The sequence below is a fragment of the Aulonocara sp. 'chitande type north' Nkhata Bay genome, linkage group LG16 (genome assembly GCF_057382095.1).
Source record: "Aulonocara sp. 'chitande type north' Nkhata Bay isolate Kocher_YH1m ecotype deep benthic linkage group LG16, A_spYH_male_GT1.1, whole genome shotgun sequence".
Lineage (NCBI taxonomy): Eukaryota > Metazoa > Chordata > Actinopteri > Cichliformes > Cichlidae > Aulonocara > Aulonocara sp. 'chitande type north' Nkhata Bay.
In genome coordinates this window covers 29,012,562-29,028,923 of record NC_141359.1, presented here as the reverse complement: position 1 = coordinate 29,028,923, position 16,362 = coordinate 29,012,562, and the positions used below count along the sequence as shown (strand labels likewise).

The 16,362-nt window shown below is 39.7% G+C and overlaps 1 protein-coding gene across 1 annotated transcript; it reads left to right on the top strand.

The window, feature by feature from the left end:
- The first annotated feature begins 543 nt into the window (after positions 1-543).
- Positions 544-14,214, top strand: asmt (acetylserotonin O-methyltransferase). Its single transcript, XM_086266870.1, has 9 exons — positions 544-675; positions 1,321-1,477; positions 2,090-2,264; positions 2,539-2,668; positions 3,493-3,561; positions 6,112-6,230; positions 11,119-11,259; positions 13,299-13,421; positions 13,909-14,214. The coding sequence occupies exons 2-9, from the start codon at positions 1,376-1,378 to the stop codon at positions 14,124-14,126; spliced, it is 1,077 nt and encodes a 358-aa protein (XP_086122996.1). The 5' UTR covers positions 544-675; positions 1,321-1,375; the 3' UTR covers positions 14,127-14,214.
- The last annotated feature ends 2,148 nt before the right edge of the window (positions 14,215-16,362 follow it).

The window sequence follows — 16,362 nt, the reverse complement described above, 5'->3', positions numbered from 1 at the left end:
AAAACAGTTTTTGTCCTAGACTCTTGTTTCAATTTGACCTCCTGCTGTGGCATCAAGGCCCGGATGATTGTGGCTAGTTCCTTTAATGTTAGCTAGTTGATATCTTCATCCACTGCGTCTGGTGCCATATTAGAAACAAAAAAAGTAGAAAAATTATAGTTATAAAAACAGAAAGGTGGCTGATCACTGCACTGCCACCATGTGTGAGTCGTGTAGTAGGTTTTGGAACAGGGCTTTATTTCCACTCCCCAAATAAAATACTTTTTCCAAAGTCAAGTATAGTTCTAGACCCTTAAAAGCGTCAACTAAACTCAAGCTCTAATGAAGCACCAGGATACAAAATAACAAACAAACCAAGTATTGATCATTTTGGTACTGGCCAATTTAGGCAATCAAGTGGAACAAACACTGAAAACATATCCAATAACAAAGAAACAAAAACAAAAGCTTTTTTAATAGTTATTTATGTAAAAATCGCCATATTCAAAATAACTAATTCAGAAAGCAAAGAAAATCAACAACGTATTTAAGTTAAATACTCCTCTCCCCATGATGTAGCAACACTTGGTATGTCCCAATTAGCGCTTCTTGTATGTAATAGTGCTCCAGTGGCAGGTAGAATATTGTTTGGTACCAGCAGACCTCAGAACCCAAGCGGACCCTGGCACAGCTCTGGTAAAACAAGAGAAAACCCTTTGTCTGATGTAGTTTAACGTTGTTGAGCATAAAGTTAACCAAATGTGTGCACAACAGATAGAAAGTGCATTACATTAAATACAAAAAAAAAATGGTACAAAACCGCACGTGTGCTGAATATGTTTGAAAGTGTAGTTTGTATCAGAAACTAAGGAGGCTCAGTTATGTTGTATTAAGTCTTGGTTGCTGGCTTTATATTTGTGTGGCTGCAAGTATGACCATCACGGATTGAATGATTAATGAAATTACAATGAATGTGTGCTTCTAAGAAATATATGGTGACATAGTATCACTTTAGTGCTAATGCATGAAATGTAAGCAGCACACTTTGCTCTTATGTCCTGTCAAAGAGCTGGCTATCCCACACTATTGGATTTGGGGTGATGAAATCTTTGTAGAAACTGGGTCTGGTATGAGAATGCAGTGGCTGAGCGAGAATGAACAAGGCAGCAGTATTTTCAGAGTTGTTTCTTTGTCTGACACACTGAGCCCATGCTCTAATCTAGGTTATCTGGCTGTAATCAGCTTAGCCCACTGCAACACTCGTTGCTGCTGCTGGGTGGGCACGCTGTGTAGTTTTAGTCTGCCTCTTTTCTTACTGCCATTCATGCAAACCTCTTGCAGGTGTAACAACTGAGAAGGCACGTTTCTCTCTTGTCTGGAAGATCGATCTGTGGCAATGGCTGACGGTGGGAAAATGGTTCCAATTAAGGTGTCGCCTACTGCAGACGTGTACCCTAAAAGAATAATGGAGTATATCGAAGGCTTCCTGATCTCCAAGGTAACATATGTACATCGTATATGTATACAGGTCAAATGCAGACATGTGTTGGATTGTAAACTTGACATTTCAGTGGTGCATTAACTAATTGGTTAATTATGTAACACAAATTCCAACATAATAATCAGTACATCATCTATTAAACTATATAGGTCTTGATATCGAAAACCATCGTGTATATAGTGCAAAGATGCTGCATGCTGAAGCTTGTTGACTGGCAAATTACAGTATTTAAGAAACAAATTAAAGGGTTCTGAAAGGAAAGTCCTTTTACTTCAAACACTTGTTTGAATAATTGGACCAAAAAATGCTGGAAATAATGTGAGCCAGAATGTCAGCAAAATTAATAACCTATGTTTGGTATGTTACTTCAAAACAGCAGGCATGTGCCCTTTTTTCCCCTTCACCAGTAGTCTCTGATATGTTATGTAGTTCATGCAGGACTTAGCAGCTCTGAGAGGAACTGGCCAAAAGTACTTTCATCTATATTAATCTGTGTAGATGAACCCAGTCTTACCCAATAGAAGTTCATTAATAACATTCTTTAAAAGTCAATTTATTCTATTAACTTGCCTCTCCATTTATCTCTATTCTCTCTGCTCACTGACCTAGACATTGTTCACATCCTGCGAGCTGGGTGTGTTTGAGCTGTTATTGGGTTCAGAGCGCTCCCTGTCTGCAGCAGAGATCAGTCAGGCTGTGGGTGCGAGTCTGGATGGCACAGAGAGGCTGCTGGCTGCCTGCACTGGCATGCAGCTTCTCAATAGACACCAAGACGATGGGAAAGGTCAGCCGACACACATCAGTAATACAACTTAAGTGAGCCATGTAGCAGTTCTCATTGCTAATTGTCACTTAAGGTTGAACTAGTTTTAAATATGAATGTGGAAGAAAATTGGAATTTACAAGCCCACAATTTAACACTTGTGATCGATTATTGTAATTTATCTGTCTGGAGATTCACCTCCCCTTCTTCAGATATCACGTCATTTCAAATATGAAGTAAAAGGGTTGCATGCATTCATTCAGTAATTTACTCCACCCCTTCTCCCACCTGTCAGTGTCTTACAGTAACACTGAGCAGGCCAGGCTCTTTCTCACGCGCTCCAGTCCTTTGTCCCTCTACCAGTCCATCCATTACCATTCCAAAACAATCTACCTCTGCTGGCACTATCTGACTGATGCCGTCAGGTCAGTACACTGAACATCACCACATCACAAGCTTAGAAATGTATCCAGTGTCCAGGTTGAGAACTGCCATCCAATTTAAATTTTATCAAAATGTTTTTTAATGACCAAACCAATTTTCTAATTTGATTTTTCTCAATACTTGACAGACCACTTGTCAAGCACTTAGTGATATTTGTTGCTTATTAGATCATTACCTTTTTAGTCTTACAGCAGTAAGCTCTTCAGTTTCTATTAAACTGCCTATTTTATGTAAAAGATTTAATCTATGCTTTATATAGTGTTAGAAAATTGAACAATGCCCGGCACACTAAAGTACTTCTATAAACATTTAACTTTGACACATGCTTGGAGTTTAAGATTTAGTTTGAGAATAAAAGCATACCAAAGTGAGTTAGCAATGAGCTGTGAGAATGTAAGTTTTGACCTGTAGCTTAAGATTGTGGGCTGGATTTCCTGTGGGTTTTTTTTTTTTTTTTTAAAAACATAATCCTAAAATTGATTTGATTCTCATATCCGGTGGTGGGCTGCCAGCATATTTCAGGCAGTGTGACTGAATGAACTGTTGCTGTAGTTCATCTAAAATGGTGAAAAACCATTCACTGAAGATGCCAAAGGACAAAGACACTGATCAAAATGACTAATTTGATCTTGCAGGAGCTGAACGAAGCATGTGCCACTTACCAAATTGGGATATAATCTTATGAACTGACTGTGAAATGCTCACGTATCATAGGAGTTGAATATGATTAGTAAAGTCTCATGTAACCAGATAATTGCATGTTATGGTTGTCATATAAAGTAATTCTTTCTTTGCCTTATCCCAGAGAGGGAAGAACCCAGTATGAAAAGGCTTTTGGAGTCAGTTCTGGAGACCTGTTTGAAGCAATCTACAGGTGAGAAGCTCCCTTTGTGGTAAACAGACGAAATGCACACTTTACCACATTTGCATTCCATCCATGTCTCTCCATCTTGAGCCTGTCTGTCAGTTTTTTGTTTTCTTTTTTTCTATTTACAAAAACTATCTGGAATTCATTTGAAGGCAGGTATTGTGTGAGACAGAGGGGGAGTGGACAGGCAGTGATGTGAGGAAGCTTGGGGCAAAGAGAATGCAACCGCCATTGTCCTTTAGGACTCGTGTGTTTATAGTATCTGGTGCCCAGTTTTAACGCTTCACCAATCTGCGGTGTTCAGGGGTCACATGCAATAAAAATTCACACTTGGTTTGCTAATAGGTTTTGAGCGGTCTCCCTGAGGCCGTGCACTGTAAATCACTGCCAGAAACAAATGGCAATAAATAAAAATATAAATAAAACATCCTTATGGCATGATTTGCAAAACTGTGACAGTTTATTTTCCATAGGACTGAAAAGCACCAAAGTAAAGAGGTCTTTAGTGTAGTGAACCTGGGCACACATTAAGCAGATATCATAAAGCTAAATTTTCTTTGTACTTGCAGTTTTTAGCGTTTTGTACTCTGAAACTGCAGCTGATATAACTGAATAAACCTCATTAACAAGGATGCATGCAAAAACCATGAAGCATATGAGAGTAAAACAATACACCTTTGTGCTGATGACTCTGCAATTGAATGTTAATTGACTGTAAATGAAAATGCCCTACATGAGAGACTTTCTGCACCTGCACACAGTTTAATGTGGAGAAGCAGTTGTTTGTCCCAGCTGATTCCCCCTGTGAATACTGTGGGTAAATTGGTAAGGGGGAAAACAACCACTGAAATCAGTGCATTCTTGGAGTGCTGCAGCAGGGAGCAGGATGATTCAAAACTGGCTGGATGAGTCACTCCTGTTTACTCACAGCCATTTAACCAGTCATGTACTGCACCTGAATAATTTACAGCAAAGTCTCATCTAGAGCTCGAGTTCTTATACTTGAGAAAGCAGATGATTTGGAGCGAACAGGGGGTCTGGCTTTGGCTATCTGTGATACGCATGCCCTTTAACAGTAAAACACTTTACTCTGAAGATGAGTTTTATTTGACTAGGAGGGTTTCAGAATCAAATTTCTTGTCTATTTGAGGATTGCATATAAAAGGAAACGATCACTGGCTGAATTTGTGCTTCTGCATGAAATTGACAGGAAATACAGATGTTGAAGCACTGAGCAAAACTGATTTCTCTAACTTGGTTATTTGAGTCCTTAATAAGATTGAGATTGTCACAAAATCATGGATTACTTGTAATGCTCTCACTGACTTGGGTTGGTTGTGGCTCCAAACATGAATGTTACCAGCAGGAAAGTTGTGCTGGTGAACAAACTATGAAGCATAATTCATAAGGCATCAGTTTGCCTTTTGAACTTTAATTTTGCTGCCATGATAAATGCCACTACAGTAGATCTGCAAATTGAAAATATGTGCCCCATCAGTATATTGTCTGGGCTCTAAAATGCAGACTAGCTTGCTGGAGTCCTGTGTGGAATCTGCATGTGCTGTCTGGGGATTCTGGCTTCCTCCCAGAGTCCAAAGATATGCATGCTGGAGTAACCAGTTCTGAACCTGTGTGATTGTACTTTATACTGGCTCCAGTATAATGGAAAATGGCTCGCATGTCTCCCATCAGCTGTCAGTGCAGGAATACACTGCAATAGTTTGTCAGAAAACATGACAACACTTAGTGAATCATATTTTAAACATTGCTGCTCAAACTATTCTATTGCAGCCAGGATGGCAGAGGCTGGAGCAACAGAAAGCCATTAGCTAGGTCTCCAGCAAGTGCAGAGATGATGGAGACTGGGGGATGCTGAATAATATAAGACACGTCATGCAGTTCTAATATCATGATGTGGACGAGGACAGAAAACCAGGCTAAGCACATTTTACTCAATAGAACTAGAGATGGGATGAGAGTTCAAGTAAATGTATTCCTCATGAAGGAAAACGACTGAAGATTGTCGTTGGGGGGGCATTCATCATTCTATACCCCAAATGTTTTCAAATTGAAGATGACAGTCTGCTGTTTGACCTCACAGTCAATTCATCTTTTCCCATCCAGTGCAGTCAGTGTCTGAAGCAACAATGATTCACTTTCAAAGTTACTCTTGAGGTCACTGTGTCGTCTGAAGCTGGTTTGTGCGTCAGATGGAAGTGGCTTTTGCTACCCTGAAGTTTGGATAAATTCTGTTACAAACTGGAGGCTGTTTGTATGCACAGTGCCCTCATGGCAGGGTGGAGTGCTGGTTGATGAGGTGGAGACTCCTCAGAGCAGCAGCAGTCACCACAGGCTCTTCTGTTCTGCCTCACCCTGTCTCGCATGCACACAACATGGTGTCCCCACAGGGCAAGACTTTGTACAAGAGGCTGTGTGTGTGTGTGTGTGTGTGTGGCAGCAAGAAGCCTCCTTTAGGCGATCGCTTGCAGAAAATGAAACTTTTCCTACAATGCATTGAGATGACGAAAGTATTACCAATGTTTCTCGTGTGTGTAGGTCTGATGAGGAAATGGTGAAATTTATGCAGTTAATGCACTCCATCTGGAACATCTGTGGTAAGGATGTGGTCACAGCCTTTGACCTTTCCCCCTTCAAAGTCATCTGCGACCTTGGAGGTAAGTTTTCATCAGATTTCCATAAGTCCGTCCAAGTTTGTCTTAACTGAGCAGCTGCTGGGTCAGCCGCACATTTGCAGTGTACGCATCTTTGATCTCCCCACACCTTCTGAGTCAAAGACTTCATTTACCTTTTAGTAACCATGTCTTGGATCTGATAGGATCTGGAAGAAAAAACCTGCGGGAACAACAAAGATGTTTAAACAGAGTCATTCCTTAAAAATATTAGGTCAGCTTGAATTCGAGGCAACCCGATCTCAGTTTGTATTAAACATTATTTATTTATTGGAATAATTTCGGCAGCTGAAAGAAGACTTGGAATGAGTTAATTGGCAACAGGTCGTTAAGATTGAAAAACTGGCCACCTTCTGTGAAGCTCAGCTAGGATGCTCCTTTATACTCTGTTTTGCAAAGAATTACATTTGCAAACTGGAAAAATCTCAGACTATTCCTCAATGTCAAGACTTTGAACATCTACAGTATAACAGAACCAGCATCTGGGTTAATCTCCTCACAGGCCAAAACTTGGTATTTGTTAGCTGCGATGGTGGTTTAATTTCTTAGAGCCTGATTTGGCTTATTTGCTGGCATTTTCTGAGTCATACTTGTTAAAATCTGTAATTCTCCTTGGAAAAATATGAATGAAAGAGAAACCATCTGGCTTATCAGCACTCTTATCAAATGCCTTCATCTGTGATGATATGAGGGTGGATTAGTATCTGTACTATTGGTAACTTCCAAATCTGGAAAATGAGAATCTGTGCTGAAAAGCAGATGCGCTCCTTAAGAGGTCTTTCAGGGAAGGCCTTCTACATTTCAGTAAGATGATGCCAGACCACATTTTCAATCTATTACAACATCAGTGCAGTGCCTACCAAAACACTTGACTCATTAAACAAAATGCAGATTTCCAGGGTTAGGCAGCTAGAATCTCATTCCAGACAAGACTGGAACAAATATTTTTACACTTTACACACCATCTAACATTTTGGTGGATTGTATTTAACTTGATTCTACAGGTATGGAAACGCATGACAAATGTATATCCTATTACCCCTATCACAAGAAGTTCCCCACAAACTAGAATTGGGCATAAGCCAGTAAATACAATTGTAACAACTGTTGAACTGAACAGCTTGTGTGCCTTTTTTTTTTAAAAAATATATGTGAAACTAGACGCTGCTCACAGCAGTCACCTGTCTTTGGATACTTGAAAGGAAGCTTTCTTCACTGTTCTGCGTGTACTGCTTTAAGTCAGATTTATTCATAGTGTCTTTTGAATAGCAGGTTTCTTACAAAATGCTTTACAAGGAGAGCAAATGGCACAATGAATAAACTTTGAGGGAGAGAAATACTGAACAAACACAATAAGAACAGAGCTTGTAAAGCTATGCAGGAAAGCCAACCAACAATGGAACAGATCAAAAAGAAGCATGGAGGAACAAATAAAAGGGTAGTCACAGGAGTTTTCTTCTATCCTAAAAATACTATGAATAAAAGCTGGAAAAGGCTTTTGTCTGAGATATTGAGTCTGTTGCCATCATGTGAATCAAGCTGAGCTAGGAGGTCAGTGTATTCTCAGCTCTGTACTTGTACTGGGTGATATTACAATGCACCAATTGAATTCAGGTGGCTCTGCCCACTGACAATGTGGTGCTTGCATTAAAATGTTGATGCTTATCCCTGAAAGTCCAGTATTCATGTTTAAGAGAATCTGCGCTGTACAAACTGGGTGAACTACTAAACTGAGAACAGATGCAGCATCTACTTTGACTATCGCTGTACCACAGGTGGCTGCATTGTAGCACCACTACTGACCACATAGGGGTGCTGTGAAGCCAATAAAAGAACAACTTCTCCCACATGGAACCCTACATGTGTACAGTGTTTTACCCACCCCTCTGTGGCTTTCTCAGTATGGGCTTGTATGTTCATGCTTATGCATGATGCTGCATCCCTGAAAAGTGTGTGCTTGGGGAAATAGTAGGAGCCTCAAGGGCACGACTGCAGCATCCCATCTAGACAGTCTCACACAGCATCTGTTGTGTCTGTGCACACCTGCTGCTCAGGAGCTCTTTCTGTCCAGCACTCTGTCAACTAGTTGATTTGGTTTGGATTACAAACCACTGTGTGCACATCTCTGGAAAGAGCCTTCCCTGGGTTTATTTACATTGATTTTAATGTGACATTTAATGGCAATTTAAAAGGCATGTTTTTGTTTAAAATGGATGATCAACTTAAAGGTTACAACCACTGTTAAACCTCTAAAATGTAAACTGCCATCTAGGCAAGACATCTCTCTATATATCCCCCCCAAGGGAATCTCTCTAATGAGAGACTTGCAGAATAAGGTTTTAAGAAACACTATTATAAACAGTAATGAAAATTATGACAAAACTAGGAAAGGAACAAAAACAAGCCCACCATAGCTTGTTAGTGTTTGCAGTTTACAGCTGTTGAAATGTCTGCTTCTAGGCTATGCCACTAATGTATGAAACATATCAGGAGGTAGTCGCAGCAAAAAAGAAAGCAAGTTATATTTTCATCTTTATATGTGGCCAAGTTAACTAAATCAAATTCATTGGGCTGACAAATTAGCCCAATTGTGGGAATTGGTTTGCATGTATACATTTGGGCATTTGTGCTGATCTGAAACTGGTTTGGTAGTGCTGGCTCTGATTGTAGACAGGACATTCAAAAGTAGCCAAATCTTTGTGGGGAAAACATCATTTTCTACTCTGCTGTGGGGATATGAATGTTAAGTCACATGTCTTCACTATAAACGACATGTGAGCTGTGTCCCAAACCCTGACAACATTCAAAGTGAATGAGGTTCATTTGGTCTATTAGACGTAACTAAATTTGACTCCTAGGTAAACGCCTACAAAAAACTAATTGTTTCCTTTTGATCAATGGTAACTGCATAACAAGCAAACTGAAACCTTTCAAGCTACTTTCATGTTAATCAATTTGTTTCTCTGCAAATGCATTTTAAGACATCAGAATATGGACAGGGTGTTTTAATGTTAGACTGCAAACAAAATCTCAAAGTATTAAGGAAATGCCACTTAAAGCAGCAGTGTCATTCTGATGACTTTCCTGAAATTAAATTGGTTCATCCATAAATTTGAGGCAACTCCAAATGACAGGCGGTCAAATATTTGCATCTTAAGGCCAATATATCCTTACCTCCAACCCCTAGCATGGCGCCACTTCAATCTGCACACTCGTCAATATGCATCTCTCTGGGGTGTATTAGGCCTTCCCCAAAGGAAATCCTCTTCAGCTCCATTCCCCAGCTTGAAAAAGACCTTCTGGTTTATAAAGGAAAAATGTAATTATGCTGAAGCTTGTTCTGAAAGCTGCTCCAGAGCAACAGAGGCATTACTTGACTGTTCACAGGCTGAGCAGTACTCCCCATTGTGAGGTATGTGCAAAATAAAGTTGCCCCTTCTGTGACTGCATTGGATGCAGATGTAGTCAACAATATCCAGCTGACACAATACTGCTGGGGTGCAAACCAGAATGAGTTTGGATTTAAACTGTCCAATGAACAAAACTCCATGAGAATAAAATCCTAATTCTTTATGATTTTTATTTAAATGACCATGTGGATAAAAATTCAGGAAACTTGCACTCATGACATTGACTAGTTTAAAATGCAGCAATAACTGTTGCATTGCTATAATCTGAAACCGTCATCAAAGGATTTCATTAACAAACTGAGACAGTCGGGTCAGCTGGGGAGGACTCCAACAGCATATTGTGTTTGGGTTTTGCTTCCCCTTGTTGCTCTTTGATTTTTCTCCTCTACTGACCCCTGTTTGATGTGAGCCAAATATGGTATTAGGTGGGTGTTTGTAGGGGCTATAGAAAGCTGTCTAAGAATACAATATAGCAGCAACAGCTCACACTAGGAGGAAGGCTCTACAGGGCTAGATGGTTTGGCATATATGCCCACAAACACCAGCCGGAGTCTGATTGCCTTTGTAGGTTTGTGTAAAGTGAAATCCTTTGATCCTGTATTCTACCTCACTGTCTCACTCTGTCTCATTCATACAGTCTAACTTTCTCTTGCCCAATCAATCTTTCCATATCGGTCACTCTGAATTTTTAAATTCAGTTTGCTTTATGAGGCATAATTGATGGTAATGATGCTGCCAAAGCCTGAAGTTGAAGGATTCATATTTTCACATTTAGTCATTGTTTCCACCCATGTGCACATTTGTTCATTTCCTCAATTCAAAGCCTCTTCCCATCTCATAAAGTCTGATTTTCAGTCAAGGTTCTCAGAGGAACACTAATGGCTTCTTTTGAACTCCTAAATGCTAATGTCATGTTAAAATGCACACCGAGGATGCCTGCATGCTCATGTTTAGCTGATCTAAAAATTTGCTTGCTCATCATATCCTCACTGGTGGAAGGGTTTGACCTACTAATGGCACTAAAGGAAAAGTTGGACCGTCACCAAAGTGGAAAACAAAGTAATCCTCTATGCACTTGAAACATTTGTTTATCCAGTCTAAAGAGACTTCAATGATGAAATGAACTGCTGTGGAATTTGTGCACTGACTGTTGCTTGAGAGAACAGGCAGCTTTCATAGCGAAAAATGATTTCAAATGAATTCCAGCATAAAGGTTGATATTCAGAAGTCTAATCAGACTAAAACTGATTAGTCAAATCAAGTAATTTGTTCTGCTCTGCTTTATTGGCATGAATGTTAGCTGAACCATATTCCCAAAGCCACCGCATACAAATCATGCAAATAACCAGATTCTACCTGAAAGCATCTGTTCCGCTTGTATGACTGCACTTTTGAGTGATGCAGTCCTTTTAATGAAGACTGCATTCATTGTGCTGCAACTAATGGTAATTCTCCCTCTCCAGGCTGCAGTGGGGCATTAGCCAAGCACTGCACGTCAGCCTACCCAGAATGCACTGTGACAATCTTTGACCTTCCCAAGGTGGTGCACATGTCCAAGGAACACTTTATCAAGGAGGATGACCAGAGGATAAGCTTTCATGAAGGTAACACCATTATTACTTGGCAAAACCCCTGATGGATGCAGGAATAAGTCTCAATATAACATGTGTTTCTGTTATGTTTTTCTTTCCCTTTTCTTCTCAATAGACTGGTGTCTATAACATAATTCACATGTTATTGACAAGCAGTCTACATTTGGATACACTCTGAGCTCTTGTGTTTACATGTGGTTTTAAAAGGACTCATTATCTCAGTTCTGCTGCATTTTGATAAGATCTAAATATGCAAATTACATAAACAGAGCAAGGGGTTGTCAACAAAACTGGCTGATACTAAGGTTATGGAAATTAAAGACAGGAGCTATGTGACCATCCCAATGAAATGGCAATGAGGGTTTTGTGTAGATAAAACTTTTCTTCAGTTCTTACCCAAAAGACATCAGTGAACTATTTCATTTTTCTAGTTGACATGTTTCCTTGTTCACAAAACATGGATTCTAATTTGAATATTTTTTCATGATTCTGTTTGAGTGACTTTTGCGAAAACGAATTCTTCAGCTTTTTATTTTTTTTTTTTTTTTTTTTTTTTTTTTTTTAGAAAATAGTTGAAGGTAAACAAAAGCAGACATTTGGTTGTTTTTCAGCAAGTTGACTTCACCTGCATAATATCCAGCTCGGTATCCATGTCGGCCAACTCTAAATATACACTCACTGGCTACTTTGTTGGGTACACATGGGAGGCTGTGGTGTTTCAGTGATGCTTAGTTGGTACTAAAGGGCCCAAAGGGTGTCAAGCAAATATCTCATACACATGACATCAGTCTGAACCACTGATCCAAAGCAGGATTCAATTTTATTTATACAGCGCCAAATCACAACAACAGTCGCCTCAAGGTGCTTTATATTATAAGGTAGACTCTACAATAATGCAGAGGAACCCCCCCAAATCATATGACCCCTATGAGCAAGCACTTTGGTGACAGTGAGAAGGGAAAACTCCCTTTTAACAGGAAGAAACCTCTGGCAGAACCAGGCTCAGGGAGGGGCCGATGCCTGCGGCGAAGCGTTTGGGGGGGAGAGAGAAGGAAGACAGGATAATGCCTGTCATTACTGCAAAATGTCTTAAAATCACTGATCTCAAAACAAGCAGAATGAGAATTTTGATGTCATCAAATGAGTCTGCCATTCTCCCAGAGTTTGTGTGGCATGCTGGAAAACATTGGGTAGAATAATAATAATAATAATAATAATAATAATATTTTTTTACTTCCTGCTTCCTTTTTTAATGTATATTGTTACCTTCAGCACAGCAGCTATTGTAAGGCAGAGCGCAGGTTTGCAGCAGATGCCAATCTTAAACCCAGACACAAAACTGCTTCCTGCTGTTTTCCTAGCCATCATGGTGTTGAGCACAATGGAAGCTGTGACATGGCCTTTTTAGGAGTGTTGGCCTCAGTGTGCTTTATTTCATAACTTGCAAATATGCCGACACTCTTACAATGGGCATAGAAAAAAAATAGTTACTGCTTGCACACTGATATTACAGAAACGGTGCTGTTGGCAGGAAAATAATTTTTCCCTGATAACTATCAGCACAAGACAGCAGCTGGAGATATGCTCTAGTAATTTTTAGGTTGCATGCATTTTATAACGGACATAATCCTTTAGTAGTAATTAGGTTTGAGAATGTAAACCACTAAACGAATCATGTCTTACTACTTGAAGGCTTGTCAACAGAATTATTAATTACATGGAATAATTAAATCAAAGGGAAGCACTCTGCCTAGTTTGAGTCACTAACTTGACATGCTCGTTCCACCAACACGTATCAAATGTACACTTTTAATCATGGCCGCTCTGTTTACATTTCTGCTGCATGTCTAGATGCATATGGCTCACGTGTTCAGGAGAATCCTTTCCACTTTAGCATTGACTTATAGGGTTAAATTCAGAGCCTAGAACTCCCATTCACATAATCTATTCATCAGAACTGGATGACTGAAATGCAGCTGTGTCTTAGGAATTCAATGGAGGGAGTTTTAAAATGTTCATATGGATGGATGTGTTTTTTCTTTCTTTCTCAGGGGACTTCTTCAAAGACTCTCTACCAGAAGCTGAACTCTATATTCTGGCAAGAATCCTCCATGACTGGACAGACGAACGCTGCGTAGAGCTACTCCAGAGAATCTATAAAGCCTGCAAACCAGGTCTGAGCATATCTGAGTGTGAAAGGGATGAGCGCCTTTTTTTTTTTTTTTTTTTCTCATCTGCTTGAAATGAGAGCAGATTGTATCCCACAATGCAGCTGATCCCAGAGAAATCTGTCCTTCTGACTCTGATCAAAGTCAGACACAAAGCAGCCAACTCTATCACAGAGCAGAGAGGGCAGCAAAAGAAAAATGAGAAAGTCGGGATGGTGAATAGTGTCACAGTGCCAGCTTACAGAAGGAAGTGGGGTTTAAAAGCAGACCTGGGCTCAGATTTGGCTTATGCCAGTCATTAACCATAATCATCATCTGAAAGGTGGCCTGATGTAGCAACACCTAGTAGGGATCATCACATTGGATCGATTGGTTTAACGTGTGTGTGGTTATTTTGTTTTTTGGTTTTGCAAACCTGTCTCCAAGCTTTGCCAGGACACTTTATTTAAAAGGGGGGAAAGAACTGAAGCAGGTATTTTTATCCCTGCTATAGGAGGTGCTGTGCTGGTGGTGGAGGCGCTGCTCAGTGAGGATGGTTCTGGCCCGCTTACAGCTCAGCTTTACTCCCTGAACATGCTGGTGCAGACGGAGGGCAGAGAGAGGACAGATGTTCAGTATGCTGCCCTGTTGACTGCTGCCGGATTCACCAACATCCGGCACTGCCTCACTGGGAAGATCTATGATGCGGTGCTGGGACACAAAAAGGCATAAGATGAAGAAAAATGGATGCTGTACCAGGAGTGAAGCCTCACTCCTGGGGGGGGAATCACATCCCTTTCCTGTGTTTTCACTTTTCCCATGAAATTTCAAAATAAATTCTTCAGCATGACTACAGCGTCGCATTTCTGATTGCATAATCAAAGGTTTGACTCTAGATATTTAAACTAATGTCCTTGTTTTGGACATTAATCTGTATGACAGGAAATTTCATCAAGTTTCTTAGAAAGAACAAAAGGTGCCCTGCATGCCACTAGTAAGGACCATAAAGAAGCTGAAAAGGTCTCAGAAACAAAGCTAAGGCTTGTCTCCAAATTGGAAACTTTATCTCCAGACTGTTTAATCTGAATAGTCTCATTTTAAATCCTGTCTCTATTCGGCGCTCCCAGTGAAAATCTTAAGATCTTCAGCTCTGCCTCCCTTTTGTCACTCCCTCCAAACCACACATCATAGCAGGGGTGTCTATCATCTTGCAAACCTTCCCTTTCACCTTTGTTGCCATTCTTTCACAGATCACCCTTGACACTCATCTTCACCCACTACATCCTGCCTGTACTCTTTACCTGTTGCATTGTCATTGACACTAGGTATTTAAACGCCTTCCCCACCTCTTGCTTCAACTGAGCCATCTTTTTTTTTTTTTTTTTCTTTCCCCAGCGTATACCTCCACTTTTTCCATCTGCTCCCTACCCTTATGTCATCTGTGAATGTCAAAGCTGATGGAGAGTCTTACCTAATCTCTGCTTTTAACCTGATATATCCCCCCCTAAGATTTTACTTTCCTAAAACCTTAAATTGTATTTAAGGTAATCTGGATATTGTGCTTTATGAATAAAATCCAGTGAGCTTTAAAGCAAGCTGTAGCAGCAGATACTAGAACTGGTAAAACTAAACAGTCCGATCTAGCAAAGTAGACTTAAGCTGAAACTGTTCACTTTTTAAAGTTATGCTATTGTAAGCATATATATCTGGAAATTAAAAATGAGGGTATAAAGGCAGTTTTGTATGTTAAGTGTCAATACATCTGATGCATTGACACTTGCATGTGTGTGTATATACTGTAGTTCTCTCCCAAAGTATTTATATAAAAAGAAATGCTGGTAGAAGAAATAGTTTGGTTTAATCATTTAATAGAAGTTAATGGGATATTGAATAGCTACTGAATGCAGATGAAGCCAGAAGATTATCAGAACATAAAATACAGTTTTATAGACTAATTCTTCAGTGGGTTGGCTCATCATTGAAATCAGTAAAGAAGTGCCAGTTAAACACATTAGTTGGAGGAAGGGCAGTTAGAATAGAAGCTCTGCAGATTGGAGCACTTTATGTGCATCATCATTTATCCATTTCCATTGCAAGGTCACAGCTGCTTTTTCATTATGACAGCTTTCTCACCTCAGCCAAGCTTAAACCTTTTGCAACAACTTTTTTGCATCAAACTGATCGTTCATGTCAAAAGCAATGTGAATCATTATTGATTGATTGAATCTTTATTTTGAACATGTTGAAAAAGTATAAAAAAAAAAAAATAGAATTAAAAGAGACAAATGAACAAAGCAAACAAAAGGAAAACGAGCAACCACAACTCCAAATAACGTCCATGTTCAAAAAGGAGCAGGAAGAAGCATAAGCTTATTTAATCCCACCCCTTTTCCACTATCTAGTATCAATAGACTACAGAAATACCTCCTTGTAATTACATTATATGTTATGTGTAATTTTTTTTTTTTAATATATACACATATGTTTCTATCTATCCATACCTACGTATATACACACATACGCACATATACACATTTTCAATAACCCCATTAACACCTGAAGGATACACAACCTACAATTATATATAGATATATAGATATATAGATAGAGAGAGAGGGAGAGAGAGAGATAGAGATATCTATATAGATATCTCTATATCTATATAGATATCTCTATATAGATATCTATATCTATATATCTCTATATAGATATCTATATCTATATATATCTATATATCTATAAACAAAAAAACACCCAGCGCGCCCCTGCGGGCGGTTTATCCTTCAAGCTCGGGTCCTCTACCAGAGGCCTGGGAGCTTGAGGGTCCTGCGCAGTATCTTAGCTGTTCCCAGGACTGCGCTCTTCTGGACAGAGATCTCCGATGTTATTCCTGGGATCTGCTGGAGCCACTCGCCTAGCTTGGGAGTCACCGCACCTAGTGCTCCGATTACCACGGGGACCACCGTTA

Bases quoted from the DNA above. Each gene is read 5' to 3' on its own strand.
- asmt (XM_086266870.1), top strand. From the start codon at position 1,376: ATGGCTGACGGTGGGAAAATGGTTCCAATTAAGGTGTCGCCTACTGCA. The intron at 3,562-6,111 runs GTGAGAAGCTCC...TCGTGTGTGTAG, and splicing joins CTGTTTGAAGCAATCTACAG to GTCTGATGAGGAAATGGTGA. The intron at 11,260-13,298 runs GTAACACCATTA...TTTCTTTCTCAG, and splicing joins GAGGATAAGCTTTCATGAAG to GGGACTTCTTCAAAGACTCT.